General features: G+C 55.9%; 1 protein-coding gene across 6 annotated transcripts in view; it reads right to left on the reverse strand.

The window, feature by feature from the left end:
- MYH10 (myosin heavy chain 10) overlaps positions 1-25147 on the reverse strand; it is a 100785-nt gene that overhangs the window by 21596 nt on the left and 54042 nt on the right. For 5 of the 6 annotated variants that reach the window (XM_073881680.1, XM_073881679.1, XM_073881677.1 and 2 more), the window contains 13 exons: positions 24023-24085; positions 15863-16056; positions 15649-15770; positions 14214-14283; positions 13967-14127; positions 10893-11001; positions 10678-10809; positions 9669-9875; positions 6349-6486; positions 5797-5920; positions 4387-4558; positions 3192-3404; positions 163-307 (listed from right to left, as the gene is read on the reverse strand). In XM_073881680.1, coding sequence (XP_073737781.1) covers positions 163-307; positions 3192-3404; positions 4387-4558; positions 5797-5920; positions 6349-6486; positions 9669-9875; positions 10678-10809; positions 10893-11001; positions 13967-14127; positions 14214-14283; positions 15649-15770; positions 15863-16056; positions 24023-24085 — 1850 coding nt within the window. The remainder of the gene's footprint in view (positions 1-162; positions 308-3191; positions 3405-4386; positions 4559-5796; positions 5921-6348; positions 6487-9668; positions 9876-10677; positions 10810-10892; positions 11002-13966; positions 14128-14213; positions 14284-15648; positions 15771-15862; positions 16057-24022; positions 24086-25147) is intronic. The other variant, XM_073881681.1, reaches the window with a different exon arrangement.

Genomic DNA, 25147 nt, shown 5'->3' on the forward strand with positions numbered 1-25147 from the left:
ACACACACACACACACACACGCCACGGGCGTGTGGCTCTCGGAGGTCGGCAGCCGCCTGGGAGCCTCCAAGTGAATCCGTACGGAGTGGACGGCGCGGGGGGAGGGGGTCTGAGGGCGACTTCCCGCAGGACGCGGACACGGGCGGCCCCTGCCTCACTCACCCGCTTGGCCTGCTCGAGCTGCTCCAAAAGCTCCTCCAGGGCCGTGGCGTGCCTCTGCCGCATGTCCTGGATCTGAGCTTCGTGGTTCCTCGTCTCTTCCTCCAGAGCCTTCTTCAGCTCAGCCACCTCCTGTTCGCGCTTGGTGCTGGACAAACGTATTTGTAGAGAAAGCAGCTCAGAATCAGTGGACCGACTGAATTAAAAGGACATTTTTAAGGTGTTTTGGTTTTAAATATGCTCAGCTTTCCCCAGAGTCGACAGACGTGGGCTCAGTTACGGCTCTCACATTTGCCAACTCCAGGACCTCGCACAGCTCGAACTCTGGACCTCGGTTTCTCCATCTGCACCCGAGGGTCTCGGGAGGCCGCTGTGAGACTCGCACACGGGAAGCGCCCGGCACAGGGCCTGGCCTGTAACAGCCCTCGGTACATTTGGGATGTTGTTATGGTCACGGAAAATATATCACGGTAATTCCTTTGAGAGAATTATTTGGCCTGCGGTGACGATCAGACACGGGTCTTCGGACTGCTCTGGGCAGCCTGGTCGCCTGGCAGGCGCGAGATGCCACAGCGCCAGTTGACATCTCAGCGAAACTGCAAAGGGTGAATCCGAAGAGGTTTTTAAAAGCTAAGGGGCAGTGAAGGCCCCGGGAATCGGGACACTGCGTCCCGATAAAGGCGGGACTCTAACCATCCTGGGAGGTGGACCTCTCCTGAGATGTCATCAGGAGGTGGCTGAGGCTAGGAGGAGGGACAGGGAACTAGAGGCAGGTGCAGGGGCCCCAACGCCGGGTTTAGAAGGTCTCCGGAGTTTGGAGGGACCAGAGCCTGAGCTCTGAATGTCCTGAGATGAATGGAGGTCTCCTCTAACCTAAACCTGGGGACTAAAGATCGTGTGAGTGTTAAGTGTCTTTATGTGGCTTTCCAGTACTTTTATGACTTGCTCTAACACACGGTGGGTAGGCTGAAAGACCAAGGTGGTTTCGCTAACTAAGAGGAGACTTCACAAATCCGTCCATCTGAGCACACGGCTTGGTAAAGACCGAAACCAGCCAGGCAAACCCACGCCTGCTCAGAGCTGCAGGACATCAGGACACGGAGGAGCTGTGACCCGCCAGCCCTCCTGAAGAATAACTCTTATGGTTCCAAACACGTGAGCGGGACAGTGACTTGGGGGTGGACCCCACGGGCACATTCTCCTCCCTCTCCCAGGGGACTGGGGGGCCCGGGGGCTGCTGGCTCTGGGGTCACAGGGCAGCCGGACAGAAGGGATCAGCGAAGGTTCTCTGGTCTAGCCGGGCTCAGCCGCAAGCTCGCTGGTCGGGCCCCGTCCCCACGGTCTCCTCGAGACGAAGGGACCGGCAGAGCGGGGTGGACGCTGGAGCGAGCGCCAGCCCCGACAGACGGACACACTCCGTCTGGTGACTTCAGCTCACCCCAGCGTGTGTGACCAGTACTTCCGTGGAAGCGGCGGCAGCAGCAGCGCTCCTGCCGTCAGAGCACCGTCCCTCCGGGGAAGAGTCCCGCTCCTGACTCCTGACTAGCCCTCCTTCCCTCCTCCAGGCTGATCAAGCCAGCTGCCCCTCGGCTCTCCGGGCAAGTCCTCCGAGAGCTACGCGCCGAGTCCGCTGCAGGTACTGGATGTGCTGAGGACAGTGACCGCCCCGCGACCCCCGGGATTCAGAATGCCCGGGGACGAACCAGCGGGGGGGCGGGGGGGAAGGGTCCTTAGCGAGAGGTGCGCACGGGCGTGGTTTTGATAAACATGCACGTGTGCTTGTTTTTTTTTTTTGGCAAGAGTGAATGGAAGAAATGATCAGAGCCTTTTTTTCTGTTGTGGCCAAAAGTCCGGCTGAGAACGGGTATTTCAACAAAGTCTGGTTCAGCGGTTTCCAGGTTTTGAAAAGCAGACATTTTACAAAGAAGGCCAGGACTTAACGCTGCCGCCAGCACAGCTGTTCTGCGGTGGGGGGGCCTGGGGGGGGGGGCCTGCCTGGCTCAGACAGGCTCCGGCAGAGCCCCCCCCCCCGCTGTCTCGGGGGACGCAAGCTGTGTGTGCATTCACAGACAAAGTCCCCGGCACATCGTTAGGCTCCTGGCCTCTGCTTCTTCACCACTCCCCCGACACCCACCCCCTGACCCCCGCGCCTCCCAGGCACACCTGTGATGTCACTCTCCGGCCACGCCCCCTGGTGAGCCCACCCTTGCCCTCCAGGGAAGGGCACCCCTCCTGGGGGCTCCAGGTTGTCTCCTCTCTGCCCACACCTGTCTTCCTGAGTGATTCCCCTTCGGCCCCTCCTGTTTTATTCCAGGCCTTCGCGGGAGGACAGCCCGCAGCAGCCCCGGCCGGTGTGCGTGTGCATGCACGCCTATGCACGCACGCAGCCAGGGCACCCGGGGGAGGCCTCATGCCCCTGGCAGCTCGAGCCTTGAGGAGGGAGCAGACGGTCAGGAAGAGGCCCAGGCAGCAACGTGGGAGGTCCCATCAGTGGCTCACGGGAGCCCCTCTGCCAGGCCTGCCGCTCCAGCTCTCCTGTGACCTCCAGGGGGCTGGTGAGCTGAGGCTTCGGCACGTGATCTCTCTGGCCGCGCGCCCGTAGCTGGCGGTCGCCTCACCGGCCACACGGCACACGCCTGGGCCCGATGCGCACTCCTGTCCGGGGACCTGCCCTCGCCCTTCTTTCTCTTTGCGAGCATGAGCCTGTACCTCCCTTCTCATCTGCCCGCCCGCAACCTGAGCGCGCCTGGATCTCCCCCCGAGTCTGTGTCTGGCCCACCCGTCCCTGTGACCCTCTCTCTAGGCCTCTCACCCGGTCCGCGTGCCTGCCCCGCGGGATCCCACCCCGCCCTGCACACGTCTGTCTGCTGGTTCACTGCCCCGCCATGCGGGCTGGTTTCTGACCAGGGCTGTTTTGTTCCCGCTCCACCTGCCGTGGGGAGAGAAACACCCAAACTAACAACAGAAAGGAAATCCCCCGCCTCCCAAGGAGGGCCAGCACGTCCGGAGCCTTTCCGCCCGACGCCACTCACCGGAGTTCCTGCTGAGCCGCGGTGGTGTCCAGGGTGTCCTCCAGCTCGGTCTTCAGAGCCTCCAGCTCCTCACTCAGGTCCCTCTTCTGCTTTTCTGCCTTGTTCCGTGAAGCCTTCTCAGATTCGAAGTCTTCCTGGAGCTCGGCGATTTGGGCCTGCAGCTCCCGCACCACCTTGAGAGCGTTGTTCTTGTGGAGTGTCTCGTCGTCCCCCCTGTGAAGACATGCAGAGGGACCGTGTCCGGGCGATGCCCCCCGAGAGCCAGGTGCGGCAGACCCCGCAGCGGACTCGAGCCCAGCCCCCTCTCCAAAGGGTGACAATTCTCCATTCAAAGGAAGGACAGGCTCAGTTTCACGATCAGAACAGAAAAAAGTTTCCTCTCGAGCAAAATATCTGAATGAGAACACTGCTCAAGGTGGCACCAGGCCAAAGTGTCCGGCCTACAGTGAATCCAGACACGCTCCTGGGACGCAGGGGGAGGCGTGACACGCCACCCTCACCCATGCCCGTCCCCCCCTCGGCTGGGTGCTGGCAGACCCTCTGCCTGGAGTCGAGGGAAGGGGCGCTGGGGGACGGGACAGCCCGTGTGGACAGCTGTGTTCCTGGATCCTAGCTCTCACCTCTAAGAGGAAAAGCAGAGTCTGGCCAAACTAAGACCGACTGTGAGAAAGGACTGGAACGAAAATTCTGTTACGAGATGTACTCGGTTGTAATAAATTATGACCGCGTAGCCAAAGAGTTATATGTAAACTTAGTATCCATGATTTCCATTCTAAAAGGGGATGCTTTACAACTGAAGAACAAATCACACTCCTCTGAGTGGGGGGGGGGGGGGTCATCTCCGAAAAGGGATTTCCTCTCGACTTCTAAAACGCACCATGAAATTCATTTCTACTGTACAGAAACCAAAACGTTTGGTATGGTAAAATAACGTCTTCTGGGGTGGATTTCCGGGGACCTCGTATCACGACTCAGGATTCTGACATGTGCCAAGGCCCCGGCTGGTTTATGTGAGCTTCCTGCTAACCTGACCCAAGTCAGGGACCCCCGGGCTCTCCAGGCGCCTCCGTCACACCCACCACAAGGAGGCTATGTGCCCCCGGCCCCGGGTTTCTGCCCAGCCCGGACGCGAGAGGCTCGGCGGGGGGCGCGGCCCACGGCGGGCGGCTCGGGACAGTGCGGGCCGGACGCGGACCTGGCCAGTGCGCCCTGTAGCTCCTCCTCCTTCTTGACCAGCTGGGCCTTGAGCTCGTCGATCTGCGCCTGGAGCTCAGCGATCTGGTCCTGCAGGTCGGTGGTCTCCCCGTCCAGTTTTCTCTTGGCCTTTTCCAGCTCCTGACGCGTCTTCTCTTCCTTCTTTAGGCGTTCTGTAAGGCCAGAGCCGAGAGAAACTCTTCAACGCCCACGAACGGTGCGCCGGACGAACAAATTCAAACTACAGACCGACTGAAGTCGGAAACCAGCCGTTTGACTCAAAAGCAGGTGATCGCACAGCCGTTAGCATCAAATCGAAGGCGAGAGAAGTCAGCGGGAGGATGGAATTTCGGGAAAGATATTGCGGGGGAGGGGGGGGATGTCTCAAGGATGTCCCTTTGTGGGAAGCGACCCGGACCCTCTCACGCTGCACCCATTGCCGGGCCCACGTTTGCGGACTGCCCGTCACCCCACGCCCCTTCCCCGGGCATCCCCGGCTGGAACCAGGACCGCAGCTCCCAGGCACGGGGGGAGGGGACGGAGTGCGGGCTGAGGGTCCTGTGATTGCCGCCCTCCCTGCCACAGCTGCCCAGGGACTCCTCAACCATGCCGGGGGATCCTTCCCGCCCCACGGCGGTCCTCGTGACACGGCGCCCCGCGGGTCTCGGTGTTCCCCGCACGGCCGGCCGTCACAGGCTGATCCCACGGGTGTGAAGAGCAGGTGCGTGCACCCTGGGTCCTCCCCTAGCAGAAGAACCCCACTCTGGCAAGACTGGCTCATGACGACCCCTCACCCGGGCATCCTCCCTCGTCTGTACTCAACAAGACAACAAAACCCCGGGCAGGGGTTTCAACGACCGCTCGCTTTCCAGCCACTAAGAAAGCAGAGTGTTGAGAAGGTGCGGTCGGGGCCTGGGGCCCTCCGCCTGCAGCGCAGACGCCCGGGCCTGGCCGCCCTTCACAGCAGAGGCTCCCCCTCTCTCCGTTTCTTTGGCACAAATCTAGGCTCCGTTCTGTGAACCTCCTCGGATTTCCCGTCACCCCGCCAGGCGGCCGCCCTCAGCAGTCGCTCCCGTCGCCGCCAGACGGCGTGACACCAGCAGTCCGCTTGTGCCGCGAAACCCACGCACCCTCACACTGCTCGCACACGAGGCCCCGCGGCCGCTACCACTCACGCACCAGGTAAGAGCGCAGCCGGCTCCGGCCCGGGGAGCGAACGTAACTACCAGCAAAGTGGCGCCCGGCCACCGTGAATGCCCGCAGGCGAGGCGGGCCGCCGCATCCGCAGCTGTCAGAACCGGATCCAATCGGATCAACCCGCGTGCGCGCCTTCCGTCAGTTCCTGCTCGGTCAGTGGCACGGAAACACCCGCAGGTGCCCGGCCGCCGTTCCTCCGACCCCGAACACTGACCTTCTAGATCCGAGATCATCACTTCCTGCTTATTCCTGATTTTGGCCAAGTTTTTGGCCTTTTCCTCCTCCTCAGCCAGCTGAGAGGAGCACTCCGCGATGCGGTCTTCCATGAGCTTCTTTTCCTGAGGAGAAAGGAACCGACTGCTCCAGAGAAGGCCTTCCACATCCCCCCCTCGGGGGGCCTGGTCTTGCTCAGAAAACAGGTTGCTCGTGCCCCGCCCCGCCCCCCCCCGCCCCCGCTCCCCAGCAGCTCCCACCGCTCCACAGAGGGGGAGCCCCGCGGCCGGTGCAGGGGATGACGGGGCCTGCGTGGAGGGGGCCCGGTCACCGAGCAGGGATCGGCGCGTGCGAGGCGCGCGCATCAAACGTCTGCAGGATTAGAAGGCTGTTTGGTGGCTTTAAATAATTAAAGAGTTTCTGTCTTTAGAAATCCATACAGGTAGAGCCTTAGGAGAGAAAAGTACATAACTGAACCCGAATCCTTGAGAATTTCCCACCGGACGCCCCTTCCAGGGAGCTCATCAACTTTGTAACGGAAATACTCTCTTACTTTGATAAATTTGGAATTCTGGTCCTCGAGAAGCAGGATCTCCTCTTCCATCTTCTTGATTTTAGCCTCTGCCGTCACCTTTTCCAGCTGGAGTTTCTGGCGAGCGCCTTCCTCCTCGTCCAGTTGCTCTTCCAAGTCCTTGGGAGGCAGAAAACACAGTCAGCGCCCACCCGCCCCACGACGTTCTGCTGCGCTAACCGTCGGAGGCGCGCACGCTAACATCAAATACCGATTTTTGGTTTTCAAAAGGGCAAGGACATCCTGAGGCGTCACGGCGTGAGCCCACCACCACGCGGGGTGGGATCCCAGGGTTTACAGCCGATACGGTAACACACACTTCGATTTCACACCCTGCCTTGTCTGTAGTGAATAGACGCAACCGAACAGAGTTCTACGTACAGATCAACGAACGGCCAATTTCAGAAATTTATCCTTGTTGGTTCTGGAACAAGACCCGTGTAAATGATCAACATGTTACTGTGAAAAGCCTCCAACAGACGTGCCAGAGCGCACGGCAGCATGCGGAGCCCAGCATAGATGTGGCCCACGGGCTCTCCCCACGCGCCCCCAGCTCCCAACCCCCGACCCCCGACCCCGGGTCGTCTTGAAGCAAATCCCAAACCTCAGATTTTCCTCTGTAAAACCTTCCAGCTGTCTCTCTCAAACATAAAGACCTCTTAAAAATACATTTGTCCGTTTGCACTGGAATCCAAATAAGGGTCACACACCGTGACTGAAAATAGTCCGGAGATGCCTTCATGTGTCCCTCCCTCCCTCGCTGTTTGTTTTTGGAACAAAACAAAACGGGTCCTTTGTCCTACAGTTTCCCACAGTCCGCTGTCAGGTGCCCCCCTGCACCGCACACTCCTAACTTCACAAAAGCAGTGAACATAACAGTGTGTTCAGTATTAAGGTCTTTCCTTTTTAAAGACTTATCTGAGAGCGAGAACGAGCTGGGGGAGCGTCAGGGGGAGAGAGAGAATCCCAAGCAGACCCCTGCTGAGCACAGAGCTGGACGGGGGCGCTCAATCTCACGACCCTGAGATCATGACCTCAGCCAAAATCAAGAGTCGGATGCTTACCCGAGCCACCCAGGCGGCCCTATGATTTCAATTAATAAGTGAATCCTTTTCTAATCCTTAGAAATCTACGCAAGCAACGTAAGAGCAGCGATGGGGGTGGATGAGAGGAAGGAGACCAGGAGTGCCGGGGTCACTAGGTTTTCCACAATAATCACGTATCGATAATGTCCGTCAGGAAATTCATCTTAAAAACAAAATCACACCAAAACCAGCTCCAGTAGTTTTGTTGTAAAGGGTACAGATCAGAAGCTCCTCAAAGCCTCACAGGTCAGAAAAATGACAGAAGGGGGACCAACGAGGCTGAGCTATCCCAGGGGCCGTGGGGCCTGGGAGATCCTGACTTCTGATACATCTGCTTTCCTCAGATAGAGGAAAAAGGAAAAAAAAAAAATCACCCACTTTTAGAATGTGTCTGAATGAATTTACGCATCACAGAAGGAGATGATAAATTCAGATAGCAGTGCCAAAAACGAGAAGTTAAAAAGGAGTCTAGTAAAGAACGAGATAGAACGTCCTGGAAAAGCAAAACACAATGCAAAGTCTGCTGCTCTATGAGGACATAATAGTTTTCCTAAAGAGACTAAAGAGATGGAGGCGTTTTGGGGCACCTGGGCGGCTCCGTCGGTTGAGCATCTGACTCGATTTTGGCTCGGGTCATGGTCTTGGGGTCATGAGACCGAGTTCCGTGTTGGGCTCTGCGCTCCGCATGGATTCTGGGGGAGGTTTCCTCTCTCCCTCTGATCCTCCTCCCACTAGTTCTCTCTCTCATAAATAAATCTTAAAAAAAGAAAAAAAAGAGGACGCCTGAGTGGCTCAATGGGTTAAATGTCTGCCTTCAGCTCAGGCCGTGATGCCAGGGTCCCGGGATCGAGTCCCGCATCAGGCTCCTTGCTCAGCAGGGAGTCTGCTTCCCCCTCTACTTGCTGCTCCCCCTGCTTGTGCGCGCTCGCTCGCTCTCTCTGACAAATAAATAGAAATGCAAGCATTTCACGTGAGGGTACTGAAATCAAGGCTGAGGACACTGGAGGGGACTTCGGGTGTCCTTGTCCCACGTGAGTTAGTTATTTCTGAGACGAGCACCTGCTCTTCAAGAGGAAAGAAAATCGAAACCGTTGATAACGCCACTAAGGAGAGCTCACGATGGATGGTGACTATTCTAGGCCTCTGTATACTCCGATATAAAATCATGCATATGAATGTGTAAGTTACAGAAATGTATTTTTAGTTGGGTCTTACTCTGTGTACACTCCTTTGCAACCATCCCTAGTAGCACATTAATGGATCGCCGCGAAAATAAATCTCTTTTTACTTGTAACCAGATGGTCCTACCATGGCTTAACAATCCCCAACTGTTCAGATAATTAGATGGCTGCCAACAATTTATGGTGGGAATAAAGTCCCAGAACTAGAATCGCCAGATGAACGTGCACTTTTTACAGGTTTGGGGATATTCTGCTCACCTCTTAGGAGGTGTGCTGGAAAGCGTCCGTGCTGAACAATGGCAGGTCTCCGGATGAGATACTGCATGGCATGTTTGCCAAGGAAGTAACGTGCTATCTTTTCTGCGTCTGAGAAATGCCTGAATTCCCTGCGCTTTGCCAACATAAGCTACGGGGTGAGAAAACATTCAGGGAGAGACCTGGAAGGAAGTTCGGTGCTGGACCCATGAAGGGATGGTGGCTACTGGGACGCCCGGACACTCGGGAACGTATTCGGGAGGTGGATGTGGGAGGCCAGGAGAGGGTGAGGGTGCGTCCTGGGGTGCGGGCCGGGGCAGAACGGTCTACACTGTGTGTCTGGGCGTTCAACCGCAGGTACAGCAAGAGACAGCCCAGGAAGGGCTGAGGGTTTCATTCTGATTCCTGGCCACCTCCTGTGTCAGAGACGAGCATGTCTCATGAACCAAACCACCTGACAGAGGCCTATTAGTGAACGGAGTGAGCAAGGCCATGATTAATGATGACACAGGACAAATGAGGTCCGAGCGTGTTCCTATTCTGAATCCGTGTGTGCCGGGAGACGCTACCTCAGGACGTAAAAATAACAGATCTGTGCTCGAAGACGATCTGTTCCTTGTGCTCGTCCAGCGATGGTCCTCTGGGAAGGGCCGGACCTGGGACTTTGACTCCTGTTGCTCGTCCCCAGACACGATCCAAAGCCACAGCTTCCACTCGTTTATGCAACAGAACCACCTGGAGAGCCCAAAATAGAACTGGAAATAAAGACCATTATACCCACCTGAATATGCGCTTGCATTTTCTTCTTTTCATTCTGGAGAATTTGGTTTCTTTCTTCTTCTTCTTCGACCCTGGATTCCAAGTCATGGAGAATCTCCTCCAGTTCTTGCTTCTTGGCGGCAAGCCTGGCCCTCATCTCCTCCGCCTCGGCGAAGAGCTCCGTCTCGGCTTGCAGCTGCTCCGTGAGGATGTTCTTCTCTTCCAGAAGCTGCGATCACGAAGCGCCCAGCATGGTCATTTGCTGCACCCCCCCCCGCCCCCACACCGGACACAGTCACCATGATTTTGGTGGCCAATGTTCGACAGCAAAGAAACCGAGGGTTAAAAATATGTAACGTCGGGGCGCCTGGGTGGCTCAGCCGTTAAGCGTCTGCCTTCGGCTCAGGTCGTGATCCCGGGGTCCTGGGATCAAGCCCCGCATCGGGCTCCCTGCACTGCGGGAAGCCTGCTTCTCCCTCTCCCACTCCCCCTGCTTGTGTTCCCTCTCTCGCTGTGTCTCTCTCTGTCAGATAAATCAGTAAAATCTTTAAAAAAAATATGTAACATCGATGGCGAAACTTTCGGATCTTCCGTAGCTACAGCACAACAAGCCAGATGGAAACGGTTTTGGTTGCTTCTGGGGTCTCAGGCTATCCTAACACTTACTCAAATCATGCTACTTTCTTCTGTGAAGGTCATGGACAAAGGGAGAGGGAAACCGTGGTTCAAATGCGTTCACGGTGACAGCCAAGGCGGGCTGGTATGGAGGGAGAGCCCTGCCTTCATCCTTCACCTTCCTGGCCCTGACACTACTATTCCGTGACCCTCGTCTACAAACGCGGCCCGGGGCTCGGCGGACTTTCGTTTCTACAAACCCAAACGCGTGCGGCCGCGCGCCTGTCACCTCTCCTCCCAAATGCCTGTGCTTTGGGGAGCAGTGAGGACGCGGCGCAGGGTCGGACACCGCGGCGGGTCCCCCCGGGGGGGGGGGGGGGAGGCGTGAGGGCCCCTGTCCGCGGCCGCACGCGCACCTGCTGGTGCTTCCTCTCCATCTCTTCCAGCTCGCCCTCCACCTTCGTCTGCCTCTCCTTCACCTTCAGCAGCTCCTCGTCTTTGGCCTGAAGCTCCTCCTCCTGGCGGGTCACCTGCAGGAGCGGCTTCACCTGCGACAGAACCGGGGCGTGAGGGCGGCGCGGTGGCGCGCCGTGCCGGGGCCGCCCGGGGAGGGGGCGCGCGCGGGGCCCACCTTCGTGAAGACGCGCCACCACTGCCAGTGCCGGAGCTTCAGGTAGGCGGCGCAGTTCCGCTGCAGGACCTTCAGCGCGCTCAGCTGCTGCTGCTTCTTGGCGAAGGCCCTGCGGAAGCCAGAACAGCTCAGGGCGGAGCGGGGCGCAAGAGGCCCCGCTCGGCCCCCCGCCTCGTTCCGCGGCCCCCCGCCTCGTTCCCGTGTCCGCACGCGACTGTGCGCTCCGGGGCGCCAATAAACCCCTGCTTTCCCGAGGCGGTGAGGACGCGGACAGCGACCTTTCCCATCCTCCCCGTGCTGGCGCCCCGTCTCCTTCATCAGCTACTGCTTTTCCTTTCCATCGGCCCCTCTTTCCCAGGTGATTTCCCTCCCCGTCCCCCCACTCCGCAGCCCCGCACACGGTGGGGTTACTGGCTCGCGTTTACAGACAAGGGCCCAAGAAGTCAGGACCCGCGGATGCTTCTCGAACCCCGGTCTCGTCGTCACCAAGTCTGGGCCTTCCCACCTTTCCATGCTGCCGCCTCGGGCCAAACGACCGAGGCCCACTTGTAACTGTCCTGACTCGAGTATTTTCAATTTCTCGCTCGCCTTCGGGAAGAGAGCTCCCCTCTCTTGCCAAAACAACCCCCGAACCCCCAGCCAAGTTCGCCGTGCTGCCCCCTCCTCCGGGGAGGCCACTAGTCTGTCTATGCACGATGGCACTTCCAGGGGACACAGGCTCCGAGGGTCCTGCCCCTCACTCCCTGCCCAGCAGTCTGGCTCTGCCCCATCACCTCTGGAACCTGGGTTTCTGACACTGTTGGCGGGCTTCTAGACTTGAGCTTTTCCCTCAGCCAGGTCTGTTTTGCCCCTGTGGGACCACCCGCTACTTAAAACATTCGGATCTGCTGGGTTTCGGGGCGCTGGGGCGACTTGCAGCCACCTTCCCAGCCAGGCGTGGCTCCCCGGGAGCAGAGAGCACGGCCCAGTTACTCTGTGGTCCCAACATCCCAGTCCTGTGGGCGATGTACTCAGGCCCCTCAGAGTACGGCTGCCGGGCCAGTGAACGAACATCTGGGCACCTCTAGACCTGTGACTGTTCCTCTCGAGACCCTTCCAGAACTCTTTGCAAGACAGGCGATAGGGTTCTCCCGGGAAGAGAAGCACTTGGAGGAGATGGAAAAGACAGTAAGAAACATTTACAATTATCTCTTCACATGAGCAATGACCGGTATGTACTGGAGTCACGTAGCACAACCTTCAGAGCAGAAGGTTCTGGATCTAGGGCACAAGCGGCGACTTTTCGCCCTTCCGCCGCCCTGAGGTTAACGTTTCCCTGCAGGAGTCCCAGAACCTCCGGATGGCCACCTTGCCGGTTAGAATGTTCTCCAGCCCGCTGCTCGGCTCCCTACAAAGCCTTCTTCCTTCTCATGCATGCCTACCTGCCATGCAGGGTGGGCCAAGCCTTAATTGTAGTAGTTTCTTCAAGAACAACAGTTTTAAGTGTGCTTTTTCAGACTACAAAATAGCATCTGCCTTCCAATTCTCGCAGTTTCCTTCAAGAAACGCCATCACAGTCCCCCAGTCTCCGTACTGAGAACCGTTGCCCTGGTGCATCCATGGGCCTCTGGGAGAAAATGGCCAGAACGGGTCAAGAACATGCCAGTTGCTCGTCTGAACGAGGCGGCTGGTTTTCCTTCCCCTCAACCCTCCACTGAACCCGAACGGCTGCCGGGTGCGGGCGCTGTCCCACTCTCTTCGCGGGGGTTTCGGTGACCCGCGTCTGAAGCCGAAGTGTCAAAGCCACCTGTTTCTTCCTGCTTCTCCCAGGCGTCCCGACGTCAAGTTCATGGACTCTCGGGCACCAGTGGGCCCGAATCCTAAGTCCCGGGCGCCCCGACGTCAAGTTCATGGACTCTCGGGCACCAGTGGGCCCGAACCCTAAGTCCAGCCCGGCGGGTACCTAGAGTGACTGACGGGCTGCAAGGGACCGAGCCGCTCCTTCCGTAGCAGTCACGCAGGCGTGCCCGTTCTCTGTCCTCAAGAGATCTTTGTTTCTGGTCACCGATCTCGACGTGACCTTTGCAGGGTTTAGATTCCAGTGAGGCGGCTGCACACACTTCCGCAACGCACGTAGTTCATTCCCACGCTTTGGACAGTTCTGTTTCTGGTCGCCGTCAAAGTGTTACTTGGAAGGCAGCTGGCTGGGCTCACTCCCGTCCCCTCAGGCCCCTGTGGGCCGGGGGCTATGGGGACACTTAACGTGCTGTGAGCAACGACAACATATAGAACCCCTAATCTTTTGCTCCTCCTTGCCCACCGTGTCCTGGTGTGAGTCACCGAAGACGTCATATTCTTCTCCGAGTTTCCGTGCTTCCTCCTCAGCTCGGATCCTGCCACGCTGTGGGCAAAGACTCACAAACACCGCCTCCACCTCATCTGGCTGAAAACCCGCCGCCGCCGGCCACAGGGCCCTGGACAACAGACCGTACCCTCCTTCCCAGGCCCCGGCCTCCCGTGGCAGGACGTGAAGGAAACCCCATCCCCGCCGCTGGTTCCGCACTAGTCCTAAGCCCTCCTGATCGGATCTCGAGTCCGGCCACCGCTCTCGGTCCCCATCGCCTCCTCGGGCCAGGCATCGCTGCAGAGCTGTCCACGCGGCCCGCCCGCCTCCTCTCTGGCCCCACTCTCGTCCCATCTGCCAGCCGGGTGACCCGGAAATTCCGGCTTACCCCTGCGTGTCCTCCCGCTCATCACGCTCCTGCCCCGCGGGGCTGCTGCACCTGCTAGGAGGTGGCCGACGCTTTCCAGAACTGCGCTGTGCTACCCTCCCTGGTGAGCTGCTCCGCCCCCCGCCCCCCTTTCCCAGGACCAGCCCCTTCCCGTCCTGCGGGTTTCACAGCCTCAGAGAAACCTGCGCTGAGAACCCACGCCCAAGCGAGCCCCCGAGCCCTGGATTTTCCGCCTCGGCCCCTTGTCTCTTTCCTCACGGGACGGGGCCCTGGCGCCCCACGCTCTTGCGTCTCCAGCACAAAACACGACGCTCGGCACGAGCACGGGCTTGGCGAGCATCTCGCTGGCGATTTCCCACTTACTTCCTGGCCAGGTAACCTCTGCAGACAGCCTGGAAGAAGATAATGATGTCGGTAATCTTTAGATCTCTTTCTTCCTCTAAGTGCGCCAAAACGCCAGCTCTGAAAAATATCTTGCTCTGTCCGATTCTGTACAAGTTTGGGTCCAATTCTAAAGCCCGGATCTGAAAGAGAAAGAGTCCGTTTACTCTTGGCCACAGGACAGACTCTATCAGTAGTCTGCGAAGCAGAGAAGTCCAGGGCAGCTTACCATTCGTTCACAAGCCTGTTTGCCGTCCATGAAACCCTTAGGAATGGCATTCGGAGTCAGGATCTCGTATCTGTAAGAAAACCAGCCCAAAAATCTCCCGTAAAAATCTGTGGGAACGTCTTCCTACTAACTGTGAGTTCCGTTTCTTGAAGAGGCAAGAATGGGATGGGTCATCATGTCGCAGGAAAGGTCAAGACATGACGGGGTCCCGATCGGAGATTTTCTGCAGATCTAGCTTCTCTTTCTTAGGAGCTTAGTTCTCCAAGGACAAACACTGGGTTTAAGAAGTTGTGGTGAAGAGTAAAAGCATGGTGTTTGAAAGAAAAATCTTTTGTTTTTCATTTCCCCCCAAACGTTCACAGGCCTAAAATGCAAGGAGAATCAGGCCCTGTGTGTGTGATTTGTAGGCGTTTATTCTGTAACAGAGTAATGCCTGGAGGCCTCCACTTCACCAGGAGAAGGTAGCAGGGTGATGTTCAACAAAGCACAGGCCTGGGTCTGCTTGTGCCCGTTGGGCCGTACATTTAAGATCTGGGCACTTTAGGTGGGTCCTACCGCAAGAAAAATACATTTTAGCAAAAAGACCGTGGTTACAACACACTGAAGGATGAATCCTGGCTACATCACTCAGCTTTGTATTCTGGATGCTAATTAAAGTCCCTCTCCTCCTATTAACAAAAAGCAAAATTCTACCGTGCTTAGCAGACAGTGGGGCCCTGGTAAGGCCTCCCCCAAGCCCCTACACTCTGGAATAGTTTCTCAGCTGGATTCCACCTGGAACGGTGGCAGAAAGCACCCTTCTTTGACCTGCAGGCTTGTTTATATGATCGAACAGCCAATGCTGTCATAATTGAGAATCTGATTTCCAAGAGAAAAATGGAAAAAAAAAAAAAAAAGCAAATGGCACAAATACCCAATGATACATAAAGTACACGATACGTTTAAAAAAAATCAATTTCTCATGTTTTCGTTCATTTCTATTGCAACCACTTCTGTTGATCTTCTGCCTTTTTTTTTCTTCATCCTTTCCTAATCTAACCGATTCCCTCCCCTGCGTCAGTAAAAGGACCCCGCATGTCCACGTGCGCATGCACACAGTGGAAAACGTATGTACGCATTTGCACATAAGCCCACCTACACGGGTACGTGTCACCGGAAGATGGAGAAAAATATCCCCAAGTGTCTTCAAGAGTCACTCCTGAATGATTTACTTTTGACTTCTCTTTGAGTTTTCAAATTTTCTTCTGTATAAAGGTGGCACTCGAGATTCTTGGCCAGTACCAAGGTAATAACGGTAATAATCCCTTTCCTATATGGAAAAGCAACAGAAACTACCCAAGAGGCAAGGAAAAATGTTTCCTCGTCAGCTCCCTGTTTTGATGCACATCAACAGAAGCTGTGAAACACACGGGAAAAAAGTCAAAGTTAGCAATACCTCTGTCTGAATTCCTGGAAAACTATCCGGTTGGGGAAGCCCTGGCGACAGATCCGGATTCCTTCCAGGACCCCGTTACAGCGAAGCTGGTCTAGCACCAGGTGCGGGTCCAGTTTTCCAGCCTAATCAAGCAAACGACAGTTTTACGCTTTAGTCTCCACGACCTGACCCGGATCCGCTCTGAACAGCGGCGTACGCTGTGCGGGACACATACCCGCTTCTCGTGATTTGGAATGATGCAGCGAACGAAGTTAGGGTTGGTGTTCCGGAGAGTCGCCATCAGCTTGGTGAGAGACTCTTTGTAGAGCTGCCCGACGGTCCGGAACATGCCCTTCTTGGTTTTATACGCAGAGCCAAAGGCGGTCTCCGTCATGCCCGTCACCTGATCCAGACCCACGATACGGTCCACTGGTGGAAATAAGAAAGGAAAGGGAAATAAGCCCCCTCGAGCTCTCCCGCGGTGGCAGGAAAGACACAGTGATGGTGCAGCAGGACAAGCTTTGTGGCACGGATGACAGGAGATGCCATAGAGAGGTAAGGCAGTCAGCGTGTTTGGACACCGCACAAGCCGTGGAACCAACAGCCACACACCCCCATGGCAGGCTACCGGGTGCGGACAGCTCCATACCACATACCAGCAGATGCCTTCCGCCGCGCTACGCTCGGGAACGCACTGCACCTAGTAGCACTTGGCCTGTGTCACGTACCAGCACGTGGAGAATGCGGGACCGCCGCCAGCATTACTGATACACGACCGGACACGGTGACAAGTCTCAGGGTAGGAAGCGGCTTATGAACATACACACGTGCACCAGGCAAATCCCCTTAAGGAATATGCTGGGGGGCGGGGGGGGGGACAGGACCAGAGTCCTCTCTTCTTTGTCATCAGTCATGTCCGTTTCAGGAACAAAGGCAGGAAGGTGGGAGTAGGGACGGGCGAAAGCGCCAGTTCCGTCCTCCGAGCGGGGGCGACGTTCCCGGTGGGACGAGCGCGCAGCGCGGGAAGGGGCCTCCCGAGAGTCGGGGTTTCGGCTACGTGCGGCGGTGGCGAGACCGCGTAGATGCCTCGCTCCGGTGGCAGCAGCGGACGCGGCCCGGGACCCACGCGGACCTGACCCTGCCGGGCGGGACCGCACACAGCCCCCAGCGGAGCATCCTGCGCAGAACGTGCCCTCGCTTAGAACGGTCGTGAAATATTTGCAAAAGCACCCGAAGTATCCGCTGAGCTCTCCCGGTTGATGCCCCCCACCCCCGGCCGTCAGTCCTAACAGCCACCCCCGTGTCTGTGGTTTGTCCCCCGGACCGGCAGCGCGTGGTGACCCGGCACTGTGGGGGGCGCGGGGGGCGAGTACTTTATGAGCGAGACGGCGCTCGTGTCTCCATTTCCAGCGAAGCTCTTAGGGAGCAGGGAACCACCACCCCGGAGGTGAGGTCGCTGTCGCCATAGTGTAGGCCTTAAATGGAAGTTGGGGAAGGGTCGACAGGATGGGCTTCACTGTCCAGGCCCGTGCATGCCCCGTGTCCTACGGCGTCTTGTGAGGCAGAGCCACCAGACTCAAAGGGTGGGGTCGAGGCTCCTCCTGCCTGTGTCCCAAGACGGCCCGCCATCCACCTCAGAGGCCGCCCTCTGCCATTCTTTCCCGTGCCTCCAACCTGTCCCTCCTCACGGGTTCTGGCCGAAGACCGTGCCCAGCCCCGCGCCTGCACGCGCCACCGGACCCTGAGCGTCCCTTGACCCCGCGTCCACCCACTTCTCTGTCTCCTCAGCGCCAAGCTTCTTTCGGGAACCGTTCGCACACTTGGCACTCCTCACGCCCTGCACGAGTCCCCACTCCCTGGGCAGCTGCCTGGAAGCCAGGGCCGCCCTCCGCCCCCTGCCGGGCAAGGGCAGGTCGGTCGCTAGCAGCGGACACCGCCCGGTGTCCACCTGACCCTGGTGCGTCTGTGGGCCATCCCGACGGCGTTCTAGGAACTCCCTCCGGCCCCGGCTTCTCCTCTGGACCCCCACCCAGCTCTATGGCCGCTCCGGTCTCCCTGGTGACTTCTTCTCCTGAGCAGCATGGCCTTCGCTGGGGGTCCAAACTCCACTCAGCCCCAAAACCCAAGGAGAGGCACACGCTACTCGACCTGCTTGTCTCAAGGCACATTCTCGTCCTGGGGGCTCTCATTTGCGGCTTGAACTGGCTCTACCTGACGACCCAGCACCAGTCACCAGACACCGGTTTCTCCTGCCTGCCCAGAAGTCACAAAGGCACCTCTACCTTCCACAAATCCTTGTGACGTGCCCGGCGTGACGTCCGGCGTCCGGTCCGTCACAGGCTGGACGCGCACGTTACTGAACAAACACAGCAAACATCGGATACGTCTACAATTACCAACAGCGAGAAAAGCACTGAAAGAGAGGACGCTATGGAAGAGACGGGGTCGGAGATCCCGCTGGAGAAATTTCTCTTTACTGCCCAACGGGTAAGCACGAGCCCGTGGAGAGCAGACCGCTCCAGGCGGCGGGAACAGCACGGAAGGACCAGGGGCAGGGGAAGTGACAGTAGCCCGTGCCAAGGACGCACGACACGCACGGAGACTGGGGTACCCACGCCGGCTGCAGCGCACGGACCCGGCTGGGGAGGGGTCACCGGAGAGGGGGCGGCTGTGCCAGTCCAGGCTCCGAGCCCGTGATCGCAGGGGACTGGCGGGGGGGCGGGGAGGATGCGAGACATCTTTTGGTGGGAGGACTGACTTGCTCTGATGATTAGGCTGATGTCAAAACTACGACAGACGTGTCAAGAGTAAGTCCTAGGACTTTGGCTGGGGGTGTCACTGCAAGATGGGGGAGAAGTGCTTTTTGTGCCCCAAATCCTCTAGGTTTGGGGCACGTGAGGCACCAGCACATTCCGGCCTGCCGCTAAGAAGAAAGGCCTGCAGTAGGAAGGCGGATGTGGGAGCTGTCGACTCGGAGAGTAGTCACGGGACCGGATGGGCCAGCTCAGGGGGACCAAGATGGGGAGGGAGGAAGAGCCAGACAGCAGGAGCAGGGAGAAGCAGCCAGAAGCAGGAGGGGCAGGTCAAAATCCTACAGAGCACGTTCTCTGCTGCACCGTCCACCCTGGTCCTCCTCGTGTGCCTCCCACGCACAGGAACAAGTCACCGCCACAGCCAAGGAGGAGGGGTGCCCCGTTTACGTGGCCGGGACTCGGCTGGGCTGGTTCTGCAAGTCTGTAGCCCGTGAGGGCAGTCCTTCGACAAGCTGTCAGCAGGTGTCTAAGCACGCGGTCCCGAGCGGGGACTGCCTTTTACACTGAAAATGAAAAACCAATCACAATGAACCTGATTCTCAAATTAAGGTAACCCAAAGCTAAATATTTGGATTTTTAAAACATTAATGCTTTGGACTTTCAGGTCTCTTTTTTTGTTTATAAACGTTTATAAAATAATAAATTAAAAATTATTTCATTATTATTATTTTTAAAGATTTTATTTATTTGACAGAGAGACAGCGAGAGAGGGAACACAAGCAGGGGGAGTGCGGGAGGGAGAAGCAGGCTTCCCGCGGAGCAGGGGGAGACCGATGTGGGGCTCGATCCCAGCACCCTGGGATCACGACCTGAGCCGAAGGCAGACGCTTAACAGACTGAGCCACCCAGGCGCCCCTTTAGTTTAAAAATTTAAACGAAGGTTCGTTTCTAACAACGAGCAAAATTATCTCCTGGGTAAAAGACAGATACTTTGAGAGCTTCATTAAATGATCGGGGCCACACTACTATTATAGGATCTCACTCTAAAAATCAAGGCCCAGAAAGACCTCTATTTAAAAAGAATATTCTCTTGGGGCGCCTGGGTGGCTCAGTTAAGCTTTCAACTCTTGATCTGGGCTCAGGTCATGATCTCAGGGTCGTGGGACCGAGCCCCACCGCAGGCTCCGCCCTCACCATGGAGTCTGCTTGAGATTCTCCCTCTCCCCTCCACTCATTCTCTCTCTCAAATAAATAAATAAATAAAAAGAATGTTTTCTTGTTGAGGGGCGCCTGGCTGGCTCAGTCGGTGGAGCATGCGACTCTTCATCTTGGGGTCCCGAGTTCGAGCCCCACGTTGGGGGCAGAGATTACTTAAAAAAAAAAAAAAAAAACTTTAAAAAAATGAAATCAAAAGAATAGTTTCTTGTTGAAAGTGGCAAAAGCAGTCACCAGAGAAAGGCAGAAAATGCAAAGATGAGATTCTAGCAACTCCTCGAAATGAGACCTGCTAGGGCTACTTCTGCCTCCCAGTGTCGCAGAGCCCGCGGCTCCAGGGGAATGGAGGGCTTGGCTTGTCCCCCGGCTGCTGACTCCCCCATCTGCTGCGTCAGGACGGCCTGGCCAGGGTTGCTGGTGGGCATCGTGCAATTATTTGGTCATCCACTAGCCGGAAAAGAATTTGAATATTTTACCCTAACAATTTATTCATCTATAAAAACTTACGTGGACAGGGAGAACTCAGATGAGCCCCACAGACCTACCATCTATCTGTACGGGCACACGTAGAATTTAGAAGAAAAGTGCAAATCTGTAATCATCAGTCTCATAAAACGGCTACGGATGGTGTTTTATTTCTAATAAGGAATGCCGCTGTCTAGGGCCAGAATGCTTGGCCGCCCCTCCTCTAGGGGACGGGCTCAGGACACAAGACGTCTACGAGGTATTTCACGTTCCTCACATCTGCATGGGCCAAAACACTGTGCTACTGAATTTCAGTATTTCAGCCGGTTCTTCAGATGCCTTTTGGTAGGAACCAAAAAAGCGGGGAGAAACTTATTGTAATAGATGATGAATAATGTCACTAACAGGTAAGCACAGATTCAGAAACAAATCCGTAAGTGCTACGATACGGGATCTATGGGATCCCATAGATCCCCATTACGTAGCAATAACACGTGTGTGCTGGTTACATTCCTGGGTGGTGGAGCCAGTCTGTTAATTGTTCTGGAGTATCTGGGAATTTTTAGAAAATTTCGAGCAAGTCCACAGGTTGACAGGGAGCATGTGATTCTAAGTGTCCTCCTCCACCCAGGCACAGGTGTTCATCTGAACTTGAACTTTTCTCCTTAGTTACGGCTGCCGCCGGGCAGCACACCACGCCTGCCCCTCAGCTTGGCCCTGGCACTCGGTGAATACAGGGGACTTGCGTGAACTCATCGCCAAGGACATAGTTACTGATTTTCTGTTTTTTTTTGTAGGCACACAGCTCCAGCCAGAGGCAGGCTCACAGCCCCTCACCTGTGACGCTCACAATAACCCTGGGAGCAAAGTGTCACTGTCCCCACGAGACCTCACGGACTCACGTTGCAAAACCCGAGAGCTGCTTCTCCGGGCGCCCCTGGCTCTTGTTAAGACTCAAGATTAAAAATCAAAACAAAAACAAACCAGGACAAGAATATTCTGCACAGCAACCAAAAAAATCCTCCCTCCACCGCAAAACCTCCACGCACAGTTTAACTCCGCACACAAACCTCGTCAGACCCAACCCCCCGATTCTAAACTAACAACAGAGATCATCACGGATGGGCAGAACTTACAAGGAGATTAAACGATTGCCATCTTATCAGTCATGCTACTCAATTCTAAGTGGAACCTCTTTAATGATCTCCTGGACCCAAAAAGGACCGGTTCAGCGTTTCTGAAGCCAGAGCATCATCATCTCGGTTGGAAGCATGGCTGAGGGGGAAGCTTCCCCCTGAATTACGACAAGAAGGAAAGGAAGAGTTTAGTGGACATCAGAGACGAAGGGAGACCCCCGAGAGCCTGTGACAGACTCGAAGCCCTCCCGCAGTGCCGGCCCGCTTCTCCTCGGTGGGTCCGTCCAAGTGAACTGGGCTCCCGCGTTCAAGGGCCGCTTCTACAGAAGACTGGAAAGGAGCGGGGTGGGGCGTCCTCTAGCAAGAGCTGAAACTTGCTCCGTGTACTTCTCACGCTTTCCCTGGTGGAGCCCAGCCTTCCAGAGCTGTCAGCGGCCACCTGGCACTCACGGTGGTTCAGGAGGACGCGGCAAGGGCAGAGCTGGGTCGCGGCCAAGGACACACAGGCGCCCTGTGGCACAGACACAGCCCCTGTCGTCCCACGCCCCGGTAGTCCAAACACACTGCCTACAATTTTGAGGTCACAACCCCTCTTCCCTGGCTCATGGCTGGTTTAGCTCAGGTCTGAACTTTCAAAGCAGATTTGGAAGAATACAGACCTTTGGTTTACAGCAGAAACTTATATGACCTCCCTATCCCGCCTCTGGGAATTCTGCTCCTTCCTCTTGCGCACTTGTCCTTCGATGCTTCTGGAAACGTCTTTCCTCCCGCCTCTCACCTTTCTCCTCAGAGCCTGCATGTTCTCCCTGCTCCTTCCCTAACACTCCGGGGGGCTTAGAAGCACAGGGTCACATGAGCTCCGTGTCCTCGCATTCAGAGGGAATGCGTGCTACGTTATTAACGCATCAAAGACAACGGATCACAATCTGGAAACCTAGAAACCCCTTCATCGGTTGTCTTCCGAGAATTCACTGAAAATACTAAAGCCCCACATCTTCATTTAATGCCGGCTACCCCTCCCGGGGGTTGGAATCCATAAACACGCACTGGGGAGGAAGACGTTTTGTTGTAGGAAGACTACACCTGACTTCCAAGACCAGATTTAGCCATGGTGGATGGAAGACCTTCTAAGGAGAAGGAGAGACGGAGCCCGGACACTTGGTTCAGCGAGTCACTCAATCAGGACACCTCCAGCCAGGTGAGGTCCATGAGGTCAATGAGCTGGCTGCCTGCCCGATGACGTCATCCAGGAGTGGCTCGACCGTGCCCCCGGCGCAGACACGCGCCTGCTCCACGCGCCGTGAAGGAAGAGCACCTGCGCTGCGGGAGAGGGGAGGGCCACTGTGGGGGTGGTGGACAGGGCTGCCGCATCTGAGAACTGGCTGTGGGACGCCCACCCTCGGGTCCCCCTCGCAACAGCTTCTTTACGGTGCGCCAACTTCGTGCCAGGTGCTGGGGAGACGGCGGTGAGCCCACACCGGCACTGTCCCTGCTCTCCAAGAGCTCCGTCTGGAACGCTCTTAAGAGATCAGACATCCAAGAGCTACAGGGGGTTAAAGAGGGCACTCTGTTTTGGGAGAAAGTCCAAAAGAGCCAGCGCTAAACTTTTAACAAAGCACACGTCTCCGGCAGCCCCTTCGCTTACAGCTTCCTCCGACTTCTCTGTCCCTCTCCCCATGTCCTTGACCCTCCAGGACTCCCCTGGGCCACGGGGGACTGCGTCAGAAGTTCCTCCTCTGGCGTCTTCTGGGCAGCGTGCATTCCAGCTCATGGGACCCCCTCCGGCATAATCCCGCCCGCATCCCAGCACCCAGCGCTCCTGACGTGCTTCCTCCCCAGGACGGGGACTAGAACCAAGGGCAGTGACTCGCGTGCAGATGGGCACGCTCCTCTAACTTATTCGTAAGAAACTCTCGGGATGGATTTAGGTCTCAGCATTATTGTGTTCCAAAAATCAGAAAGGAAATTTTGTAAGATGCATCTGACTTTATCTCGGAACGTCACGCCCTGACAATTTCACTACACGATTATGAAGTTGGCTGATATTCTTTTTTAGGTCCGGCTTTTGGGGGGGGCCTCTAGCCATGCTCAGGCCGTATTTAAAAACATGGCTACGGCTTCAGAGCACAAGGCTCAGTCGTGTGGAGCTCAATTTCGGGTTCAGGGTACAAATCGACCAACACTGTGCTCTTGGTCTCAACTGGCACCCTCGAGCCTTGCAGATCGTCTCAGATCTCAAGTTCCAAAGAACAAGCCACGTAGCTCGATGCGCATCTAAGTTCCAAACAAAAGGTATAATGATGAGACCCACACGTGAGAGAAACGTGGAATTATCTGTGCTCCCAATGTGCATGACTTAAAGAACGACACCATCCCTCTCTGGAATTCCATGGCACTGAAAACGTAAAGGTGACCCAGAGACAAAGGAGACCTTCTTTCGCACCTCCGTTCCCAGCATTCCCTTCGAGGCCTGTGTATCAAAACGGCACTATTGGAAAAAGGGAGCGATACACCTTTTAATATGCAGTGCTGTAAGTGCTATGCGTAAAATAAGAAGCAATGTGTATGCAGTAGCGATTGAATTGTTTATGCACTCAAACAGTTGCCTTGAAGGATAATAAAAGTGAGCATGAAATGAAAGGTTCATGCAGGTCTATGAGCAAAACAAAAACAGAAACCCAGGAACCAGCCCCCCTACCCCCCCGCCCCCAGCCTACCCTGCCCTCCCGGCCACCCTGCAGCACCCCCCCACCCCCACCCCCGTGAGTTCTTCCTGTGGGCTTAACACCCTTCTGTTTGGAAGACCTACAGGCTTTATACATTCACCTGGTGGCTCATGAAGACCAGAAACACTGTCATAGAAAGAAGCTCTCTGAATATTCTGAATCTCTAAAGCAGAGAGACAGCAAAAACAGGAGGACAGAAGAGCAAATACACAAACACTTCAGTTAGTGTGAGAGACATTCGACATCACAAGTCAACTCTGAAATCGGGCTGCGACCATAGCTAGTCTGGCGCAGAGCCCGTGCGACATTACTGCGCAGAGAATTCTGCACATTTGGACACAGTTCTTTATAAAATAGGCTGAATCAAAAGAGTCCCTCCCCACTTGGATGCAAGTGTGAGCATCGAATCGTGTCAACACTAAGTGATTACCCCCCTGAAAGCACAGGAGGAAATTTAAGGGTACTAAGGCGTTATTGGAGTTGTCCTTCATCAAATCATCTTGCAGTTAGCATATCAGGACGAGACTGCGGAAGTTCGGGCACTCTGCTGTGTAGGTTAGTGGCTTTTACTGTCCAAAATTCACACTGCTGTCTACTTTGGCGGCCAATACAGACTTTGGCAATGTAATTGACTTCAAATAGAAATTAGTAACAGATAGGTAACTATTCCTAAGGAAAATAAAATTCAAGTTTTGCAGCAAAATGTTAAAACAACTTTAAATCATAAGGTGACACTTGTTGATCATACCGTTATCCATAGAATATACCTGAGGAGGCACATTTACATGAAAATGCAATTGTTAGCTTCCACCCCCCACCCCACCCCACCCCCACCGCCCCGTATATAAGCCCCAAGACGTGGCAAGGAGACTGTGCAACCGGTAGGGAAATCCCAGAACATCTTTTAGCAAAAAGTAGGGTGCTATGAATCTCTAGGGCAGGGCTGCCACCCAAAATCTTAATGCTCCTGGTTTGGCCTTGAGAGAACTCTGTTAAAACCCTCAAAGTCTATTTTAACACAAAATGGTTCATTCCCTGGGGACTGTGCCTTCACAGGCAAATTATATCCACGCATCCTACTTTCCTGGTCAACTTGTCACTTTTCTGCTTCTGCACTGATGTGGCTACAAGAGGAGAAAAATAAGGAGATGTTTTTCCAGGGCTATTTTTTTTTTTTTTTCCTACAGAGGAGCTCCCCATACCCCAAGACTGAGCAGCGGTGGAG

This window comes from Callorhinus ursinus, unplaced genomic scaffold, assembly GCF_003265705.2.
Source record: "Callorhinus ursinus isolate GAN/ISIS: 27379988/994484 unplaced genomic scaffold, GSC_fseal_2.0 scaffold43, whole genome shotgun sequence".
Lineage (NCBI taxonomy): Eukaryota > Metazoa > Chordata > Mammalia > Carnivora > Otariidae > Callorhinus > Callorhinus ursinus.